The sequence below is a fragment of the Trachurus trachurus genome, assembly GCF_905171665.1.
Source record: "Trachurus trachurus genome assembly, chromosome: 7".
Lineage (NCBI taxonomy): Eukaryota > Metazoa > Chordata > Actinopteri > Carangiformes > Carangidae > Trachurus > Trachurus trachurus.
Window position 1 is genome coordinate 29,049,402 of NC_139901.1, and position 10,338 is coordinate 29,059,739.

The following is a 10,338-nucleotide window of genomic DNA, read 5'->3' on the forward strand; positions in this document are numbered from 1 at the left end:
AGAAACGGTGTTTACAGATATTAACTGTGTGTGTGTGTGTGTGATGCAGGCGCCCTGCTTGACTCCAGAGTGGAACAGGACGAGCCACGCTCAGACGGTCTTCTACACGGAGCAGAGATGCATCCCGCTGCAGGGTGCGTGGCCGCGTCCTCCTCTGAACCGTAGTTGTGACTGAGTAACGCAGCGTCTTCCTCTGCAGTGTTTATACTCTGGTGTGTGTGTTTGTGTTTCAGGGCTGAGTCAGGAGCTGGAGGAGCTGATGGTCGAGGGTTTGCTGCTGCAGGTTTCTCTGCCCGAGGTGCAGACCCTCTACCACGTGTTACTGGACAGAGCCACGAGCCAGCTCTCGGACCGGTGCACGCCGCCGCCGCAGCAGGACACCGAGTCCACAGACTGTGACAAACTCACGCAGTTCAACTCTCAGGGAACAAATCAACCACTGAACCAGGTACAAAACTATAAAAAAAAATGATTCACATATTCATCACATTATCAGAAAGCAAGATTCAGATGTTACACATAGACTGTAAAAAGAATGGACGTAGCGTCCGTGACGTCACCCATTGGTTTTGGGGAGTCTGTTTTGTGCCGCTACTACGGGGGTTTGAACTGCGCCATGTTGGATTCTACTTGCCATATGGAGCGGTGCGGCCGTTGGCCGGCCGAGAGCCCGCCCACTGGCCTCGTAGCAGCGGTCGCCGGACCTGTCACTCAACGGTTCTGCGCCCTGATTGGCCAGAACTTTAACCCTAATAATAGTAAAACGGTAGAGTTTAAAAAAAATTCACCCCCCTCAGAGTGTGTGCGGGGGTAGAAACTATCGATTGAGACCAAAAAAATAAAATGTACCAGGCTGTAAATATGTTTTTTAAAGCTGTAAAATCGGCTATTTTAACATGGGGCTCGATTGGAGTTGCTCCCTTCTGGAGCCAGCCCCCAGCGACAGCCGAGGGGATTGCAGCTTTTTGAATGCGGAAGTGAGCTTCACTTCTCAGACCGACAACTGCCCCCTTGATGTTACAACAATAATTAAAATTTTAATAAAGAATTGTGAAGTAGAAAATATTTTAAAAAGCCATAATCAGGCAGAAGTCTCCAGGCCGACCCGGATTCAAATGTGGACAAAGAAGTGACAGAGACTTACTGTATAAATAATCTTTCTTTCTTTCTGTCTTTTTTCTTTCTTTCTTCTTCTGTCTTTTTTCTTTCTTTCTTTTTCTGTCTTTCTTTCTTGTCTTTTTTTCTTCCTTTTTTTGTCTTTCTTTCTTTCATTCTTTCTTTCTTTCTTTTTTCTGTCTTTTTTCTTTTTTTCGTTCTTTCTTTTTGTCTTTCTTTCTTTTTTCTGTCTTTCTTTCTCTCTTTCTTCCGTTCTTTCTTTTTTCGTTCCTTCTTTCTTTCTTTGTCTTTTTTCATTCTTTCTTTTTCTGTCTTTCTTTCTCTCTCTCTCTTCCTGTATTCTGTATTTATCTATCTTTATCTTTATTCTATTTTATTCTTTTTACATAAATCCTAAATTGTATATAGTGTATGCATATTTTTGCACTAGAATATTTAAATTTATTCTATTCTATTTTATTTTATTTTATCTATCTTTATCATTTTTTGTATCGCTACCTTTTAACTATTTTTGGCACCTTTGTGTTTGCACCTGACACCACGTCAAGTTTTTCCTTGTGCTGTAAAAACTGACCTTTACTGCTCTTGGCAATAAAAAACATTTCAGATTATGATTATGATAACAAAAAAGAGAGAAAAAAATATATATGCGGTTATAAATGTGACAAAAAACATAGAATTTCTCTGACCCACAGGGTGAAATATGTTTGGACTTTAAAGAAGTTCAGCATTCAAAGTGATAAAATGGTGAAAAGTCACGGAAATCTATCTATGAAATCTATGAAAACATGTTCAGATCGAACCTGCTTCAGTATCAGTTTTAACCTCTGTTTTTATCATTTACAGGACGCCATGAGGGAAACCATGACTGGCTCAGAAAAGAAAGCGAAGCGGCATCTGGAGAGGGAAGGTCTAGGCGAGGAGCGCCGGCCGAAGGACAAAAAGCACTCGCACAAAAGACAGAAGATGAATAAGAAGAACCTGCAGCGCCGACCGACCTCCACCTCGTCCTCGCCGCGCTCCGACTTCTCCCAGTCCGACGACTCCGACGAGGAAATGGCCGTTTGTCCAGCGGAGCGGTGTCAGCTGCCCGAGGGAGACGAGGTGAGAGACGCAGAGTCACAGCGAGGCCACAGAGGACAGTTTTATCATCCAACATCAATAAATCTGTGTTCCTCATGAATAACTAGAGGTTGTATCGTCCGGGCTGGTTCTACATCAGTAGTTATCCGGTACATCGGATAAATAAATTATATTTTATATGATATTTTACCTTAATTAAACAGCTTCGGAGTAATTGTGACATCTGTAACCCGTAATCTGTTGTTTATGACAGATAAGACTACACAAATATACACATCGTATATGATAAATAACATTATCCACCGCTCAATGGATTGATTTCTCACCAGCTTCGTTGAAAACAAACGCACATGGAGGGTTAGAGACCCAGAGGAGAAGAGACCGGAGTTGCATAGTTCCTCTGTAAAAGGAGTGTTTGTATCAAAAAGAGACAATAAAACAGTAACTATGGAAGATATGAAGACATTTATATTGATTTAACTCAAAGGGATAGTTCAAAATTTTTGCGAATTCACCACGCTATGAGATAATAACAGAACATCATGAGACGGAGTTGTTTTAGAGGTAAATTCATGCAAAACCGCTGATGCGTGTTGCCTTCAGGGACAGTTTTTCATCAAGCAGTCTCTGCATTTCCCTCTAAAACAACTCCGTCTGGTAACGTTGTGTTATTATCTCATAGCGTGGTGAATGTGCAGGTCACAACTTGTCCACCAGAGCGTTTTGGAGTTGTCGGATTGTGTATTTGATGATTTTGCTGAGGGAAACCCCTTTAGCCTCTATAGCGTAGCTCTGAGCAGCTCGCCCGCTCTGCTCCGCCGTTCTAAAAATAGCTTGCACCGACAATTAAAGGTAACGAACCTACTGCTATGACTATAGGGATTATGGCAATGGGCCAATTTGGCAAAATGTTGAACTATCCCTTTAACATAAAGATAAAGCTTTGTGTGTTTTGTCCCAGTAAATTCAGGTTTAGTCGTGATCTTATAAAGAGAAATGATGGAAACAAGACATCGGGATCCAAAAATAAAGAACCAGAGGACACTTATTTAGCTGTTTAAACTGGATGTAATCAATATTTTTTATATTAACAATGAATGACAAACTAGTCGCTAGTCGTTTTTTCTGCCTCTTTAAAGTCGCTTTCTCCGCTCCCGCTGATCCAGTAGCTTTGTTCATAGCATTTCCCCTCCTCCTCCTCCACCTCCTCCCACCCCCTCTCTCCAGTCCCTGTCTAGTCCCTGTAAACAGCAGACAGACAGTCAGTCAGTAGCTGGTGATCGTAGTAGCGTAGCGAAGCTTTTAGCAACTAAAGAGTTGCATATTTTCTTCAGGAGTTGGTGGCGACCTGAGTCAGAGAGAGAAAAGAAAAGAAAAGAGCGTGAACGAACGCTGGACTTAGATCCATCAGGTGGGCTGAACCTCAACTCTCTGTATAGGGATGCACATTTTGATTTTTTTTCCTGACCGATAACCGACGCTCGTTAAGCGATTATTAACCGTTAACCGATAAGATTAAGATGCTTGCGGCGCACGGCAAAAAAAAAAAAAAATTAGCGCTCCAATTTTTATTTATTTATTTTTTTTGCCGTTAAATATTCACGTGCGCTGCGACAGAGCAGCGCCACATCCACTCTACTCTGTCTCAGCTGATCGCGCTCATATGGAGGTTAGATCGTCCAATGTAGAACTGTTTTTATACAAAGTGCAGCCAAACACCAGGCTGAAGGAGCAGCAGAGCTCCTCTGACAGCTCAGGAGAGCTGCAGGTGAACAGGCTGGAGAGCAGTGACGTCCTCGTCCTCTTTTTTTTTTTTTTTTTTTCCAGCGCCGTTGTTACAGATGATTCACATCTATGTCCGTGTAGCTACATTTATTGTCTGATCTTCCTTCATGGGGGCTGCTATACTGTCAGTCCTCCTGTGTAACTTTTTGCTGCGAAATATGACTGAAGGCACGTGAACTCTGCACGTGTCGACACGCCCCCATGAGTTGACGACATAAGGACCTAATAATAATTTTAAAAAATAACCGATAGTATTAATCGGTCAAAGTTCTTGTTATCGGTTAACGGTTAAACGGTTAATCATGTGCATCTCTACTCTGGATGTGTAAAACAAGAATCTAAACTCTTCACATTGGGTCAAAGTGAAACCGTCTCACCTCTATGTGTGTGTGTGTGTGTGTGTGTGAACCTGCAGGTGAACTGGGTGCAGTGCGACGGCAGCTGTAACCAGTGGTTTCACCAGGTGTGCGTGGGCGTCACCGCGGAGATGGCGGAGAAGGAGGACTACATTTGTGTCAGGTGTTCACTGGACGACGACGAAGACGACGACGACGACGGGCGCTTGAGGAAATAAAGAAAAGAGGTTGTTTGTTCTTTTTGTGTGTGAATGTGTGTGAAAGGACGACTGAAGAAGAAGAGGAGGCTCGTCGTCCGTGCGTCCGTCTGTCCGTCGTCGTCTGCCGTCGTCATGGAGCCACCAGTCTGGATGTGTCACTGACCCCCCCCCCCTCCTCCCTCCTCTTCCCTCCCCCACGGTCTCGTCTGTCCGACCCTTTTGTAACAACGGTGCTATCTCCTCTTTGACTTGTTGTCCAGAACTATAATGTTTAGTTATCTTTTGTATTTTTACATATATATATATTATATATATTTCTTTTTTTGTTTTTTTTCTTCTTATGAATTGTTTGTGGTTGTCTAAATGATAAAAAAAAAAGAAAGAAAGACAAAAAAAAACTAAACAAAACACAGGATGTGACGTGTGCTGCATGGGATTCCCTTTACTTTGGCGCAAAGGAGTCTTAATCATGGTTGCACCCGAGTGAAGAGCGTAAATCAAGGGGCGATATTATCTTTTATCTCTGGGACTTCCTTGCATGTTAAACAACCAGAGCTACGAGGGGAACGGAGATCGACGGTTTCATCCCCTGCTATCCCCATAAAAAAAAAAAAAAAATTATGACTATAACTTTTTTTTTTCTTTTTGAAATCCAGTGTTTAGTACATTGCATCTTAATATAATTATTCCTGTTTTTATTTTTTTGTTTTTTGTTTCGTTTTTTTTTGTAGAATAGGTTTATTTATCTTGAGCAATAATTTTTTTGTCTGAATTGACTTCAATGGTTTGATCTCCGCTGAGTTGTGTTGGTGCTTTAGCGACGATAATGACGATGATGATGATGATGTACAGAAAGCTTCATTCACATGTGGACGCGGCTCGATAAAAACCGCAGCAGCAGTTGCCGAAGGAAGGAAGAAGTCTCTGCTGACAACGTACGTCCACAGCATGTGACCTGTAACGGGAACTGTGGGAAGGACTCGGGGGGTTGGGAGGGGGGAGGGAGTGGGAGTGGGAGTCGGGGGGATTAGCTGAAGAATATGATGTTACAAGTTTATATTGTGGAATAAAAAAAAAAACCTTTTGTTCTATGGAGAAGTCTCGTCTCTTGACTTTGAGCACTGAACAAACAAACCAGTCGATGTCCTGATAATAATCAACAAATAAATACCAGTCACAGGTTTCTTTAAATTTGTTTTATTTTATTCTTTTACACACACGGCTCCTAACTCGACCTAAAAATCCCCAGCAAGGTCTTAGCTAAAGAGTGGTTTAGGAAGTTTCTGAGATTAAGTTTTTATATGCATATATTTTATATGCATATATTATGCATTAATTGCCCCTTATAAGACATATTGCATTGAGGTCTGGGGAAACACATACAGAACAAATACAAATTCTATTTTTTTATTGCAAAAAAAGGCTATAAGAATCATAAGTAATAAACCTTTCCGTGAGCCAACCAACTCACTATTCAGTTGCCTGAACATTTTGAAATTCAGGGACTTAGTTGATTACATTACAATACAAACCATGTACGAAGCAAAAAATAAACTTCTTCCTCAAGATATCCAGAATCTGTTTAAAATTAAGGATTCCAGTTTATAACCTGAGAAGACCACTATTATTTGAGAAACCAAAGACTCAAACTACTGTAAAAAATCACTGTCTTTCTGTTAGAGGGGTTAACATCTGGAATAATTGTCCTGAAAATATTAAATTATGCTGTACTCTAGTCAGCTTTAAAAAACTGTATAAGAACAACATAATTTCTCGTTACAGTATGGAAAATTAAGTTAAATGATTTTGTACTATTTTGGGTTATGCGCTGAGTACAATTCTTTATTTTGTTGTGATCAGAAATTTAAGTGTACTGATTAATTTCAAATGTCTGTGATCTGATCCTATTGTATTAATGCGTATATATTATTTTATTTTATTTTAATTTAAAAGGGGTAGGGGTATATCAGCTTTGGCTTCAACCTACACCCTTTCGGTTATATAAGCTTGATATACCGAAATAAATAAATTCATTCATTCATTTATATACTGTACATATATATACTGTATGTATAGGGGAGACTGGGGACAGCTGCAGCAAGCAGTGATGGGAATAACGGCGTTAAAATAAACGGCGTTACTAACGGCGTTATCTTTTTCAGTAACGAGTAATCTAACTAATTACTATTTCCACCGTTACAACGCCGTTACCGTTACCGACAATTAAATGAGGCACGTTACAAACTACTCAGTGAAGCCGTTGTCCTCCGACTTGGCTCATCTCATCTCAGACACAGAAGCTGCTAAACTGTTGTTGTTTTTTCCTCCTCTCCTTTGGTGAGGGGAGGGGGGAGGAGGGAGGGACGAGACAACCGCATAAGTGATGATGATTGGTTGAGGCAGAGTAAGGTTTCATGCTAAGCCAATCAGAGGCAGTGTTCAGTTTGTACACAAACCACACACGCACGCAGTTTAGCCTCACACACACAGACTAGCAGAGGGAAGCTGCCGAGATCGGAGGGAAAGTGGAAACAGACACTACTTTAATCTCCCTGAGGTAAAAGACAAGAACATGTGAGGTGTAGCTACATTATGTCCCGGAGCGAAGTGTTTGTCCTGAGCTTCTGCTCACCTGACTCTGTGCAGCTTCTTCATTAAATCCAAACAGTCTGACACAGCGACGCACTGCTCCTCTTTGCCTCTAAAGTCTCTGTAGCTCATCAGCTGGAACTCTTCCAGAGCAGCTACAGCAGCGTTGTGACCTCAACCATGGTTGGTGAGAGCAGAAATGTTGTTGTTGTAGTGAAAATGGGCGGGCTCGTGAAGACGCGAATTTACACAAAGTCAAAACGAGCGATAAATCGCATTTCTCGCGTATCTCGCGTTTGGTCGCGCGTATAAACTCGAGCGAAAAAAAAGCGTTCCTCGTGCGTTCCTCGTGCACGATGAAAAGGACGAAGACGCGAAGGTCCCGTCGCCATAAAAGAATCGCGTGTAGCGTCGCAAAAAAAAAAAAGTCGCGTATACCGCGTCTCGCGCCTAATCGCGTCTCGCGCCTAATCGCGTCTTTGCGTCACGGCCTTTTACACCGCGGACGTAACGAATAAACGGTGACGGTGTGAACGAACAACATAGAACAGGACCAGACGTGGCGTTGTTTCCTCTTTTCACCTACAGCTCCACTCTCCCTTACTTACACTAACTACTGTTATTGTTGAGGCAGAGGATTGTGGGATTTGTAGTTTTTGACCAATCGTGTGCTCTTTCTTTTTGTGATTTTTCCGGTTCACACATGTTTGTTTTTTTTAGGGGCAAATGCAAGTGAAATGCTCGCCCATGGTGGGCATAAGAAAATGTAAGACCTGTCTAAAATTATTTAAGACTTGAACACAATAATTCAACAAATTTAAGACATTTTAAGACCTAAAATTTTGATTTTCACATTTTAGACTTTTTAAGACCCCGCGCGCATACCCTGTTATTTCATATAAAAGTTTAAGTGCATACATATTTTATGATGCTGTGTATTATATATTTAAGACCATCTTAGAATTTTCTAATAAATTTAATACTTTTTAAGGCCTTAATTTTAGATACATGAATTTAAGACTTTTTAAGGATCCGCAGATACCCTGTTGTGCGCTCGCAGCAGGACAGATAATCAGATGGATAATCGGTAAAGTTAATAATTTCACTTAATGTGGCCATGAATAAATTAATTTCGATGTTTCGCCTGTTATTAAACGCAAATCTTGAATAGGTCTCCGCTGTTTTCACATTTAAAAAGGTCTTTGTTGTCTTTGTACAGAGACAATATGAGATTTGCTTGTAGCCACAGCACTGTAACCTATTTTCATAGGCACACCAGCCTCGCTTTCAATAAAACACACACTCGCATTCCATAATTGCGATCAGTGAAATATATGAAAACAATAAAATACAATTTAAAAATGAGAGAAAAAAAATCCAAATTCTTCGACATATTTAAACTTAAAAAAAAGAAAGAAAAAGTAACGCAATAGTTACTTTCCCTGGTAACTAGTTACTATTATAGTGAAGTAGTGGAGTTACTAACTCAGTTACTTTTTGGGAGAAGTAATTAGTAACTATAACTAATTACTTTTTAAAAGTAACGTTCCCAACACTGGCAGCAAGGGACGGTTGCAACAAGCCTGTGAATATTCCCATTTGTCCAGGTCACAGTTATCTCAAGGAAATTTGAATTGAAAGCAACTGGACTTGGTTATTTGTCTAGGAAGACGTTTCACCTCTCATCCAAGAGGCTTATCAGAAACATGCTAAAGTGATGACACTCACACTGCACATGCACAGTTAGACCCTCTAGCCACCAAGAATAGAGAAGACATATTCAGCATCTGCTCCTGCTTGTACTGAGACAAAGTTGTTTTAGAGGTGTGAAGGTTGCTTTTTTCTTGAGCTGTATTTTTGTCATACTGTCCTGATCTTTTTGTATGAATTAATCCAAACCTACCTAGTTTGAATCACTGTTTTGTTGACTATTAAATGACATGGTTAGCATGTGTCAATGTCATTGTGTCTAGCTAGTACATGATGTTTTGTCATGACTGACAGGGTGGGGACGGTTGCAACAACTGCCATTTGAATATGGAAGCACTATGTAAATGCAAATGTATAAAATGAAACATTTTTAGCTTAGAATAGGCACAAAATAGGCACGTTTATTCCTCATGATGAACAAAACAGCCAATTATATTAAACCATGAGAGACTAATGCTAAAGGTTTTTAAATAATTCCCCAGATAACTTCCTATAATGAAATATGCAATTTGTATCTACAGCCTAGTTGTATCTTGTTCCATGGGACAAAAGTAGCCACATATATTTTCCTATGAAAGTTGGAGAAAAGTTAATTTATTTGATGTCATACATTGACTCAAGGTCTATGTTCTACGCAAAACAAAACTCCAACTGTTCTCTGATAATTATTACTAAATAACTTCAGACTTCAAAAGAAGCTGCTGCACATAGTTTGAACATACAGACTAGTGCAGTGTTCACATGACATGCTGATATTTATTTGCTTATGTTTAATCGCCATGTTGGTCATTTCACTGCTTCATCTGGGTTTTTTTTGTTAGTGGGGGATTTTGACTCAGTTGTCAACAATTTACAGGTCGAGCACAAACATTATCCCTGCACAGTCTAATCTGTAGTGTTTCATTAAATCTCTGTCATTCAGTCTTTGGAGAATTTCTCTCCTCCCTCATCTTAACAGCTTGTCACCTCAGCAGCTCTCTGAAGGCCTAAGATGCTTTATTGTGAATAACTTTTATCTTTACAAGGTCCTAGTCTAAACTTTAAGGGGAAATTATGAGATTTTTCTTAGATTTATGTCAATAAGAGCAACTCTTAGTCTGAATACAGGCAATATTTTATTGTTTTGTGATAAAGACTAGACATTTCTGTGTCACTTCCTCATGGACTCGGTCGTTCTCCTCTTCTCACTGAAGGTGGAGCCAGAAACCAGCAGAGCAGAGGGAGGGAGGAGAAGCCTGAGTGTAACAAACATGGAGGAAGTTGGTGACTGAAACGCATCAACGACACTTGTCACACACACGAAACGCTGACTGCAGTGATTTATTCTTACAGCGGCTGACGTGGCCGAGAAAACACACGACTGACAGCAGAAACTTACAGCAACAGAAAACACTGCAGAAATAGAAAAGGACGAAACCAAAACTTAACCAGACAATTTCACAAGAAGTTGATGGAAATAAAATATCTGCTGCACTTCATTTGACTTATACGTTGCTGCT

At 40.5% G+C, this 10,338-nt stretch overlaps 1 protein-coding gene across 4 annotated transcripts in view; it reads left to right on the plus strand.

Annotated features, from left to right (window-relative positions):
- Positions 1 to 5,518, plus strand: part of kdm5bb (lysine demethylase 5Bb) — a 34,282-nt gene extending 28,764 nt beyond the window's left edge. For all 4 annotated transcript variants that reach the window (XM_083974894.1, XM_083974895.1, XM_083974896.1 and 1 more), the window contains 4 exons: positions 50 to 134; positions 234 to 448; positions 1,963 to 2,220; positions 4,400 to 5,518. In XM_083974894.1, coding sequence (XP_083831020.1) covers positions 50 to 134; positions 234 to 448; positions 1,963 to 2,220; positions 4,400 to 4,558 — 717 coding nt within the window. In that variant the 3' untranslated portion in view covers positions 4,559 to 5,518. The remainder of the gene's footprint in view (positions 1 to 49; positions 135 to 233; positions 449 to 1,962; positions 2,221 to 4,399) is intronic.
- Positions 5,519 to 10,338: the final 4,820 nt, after the last annotated feature.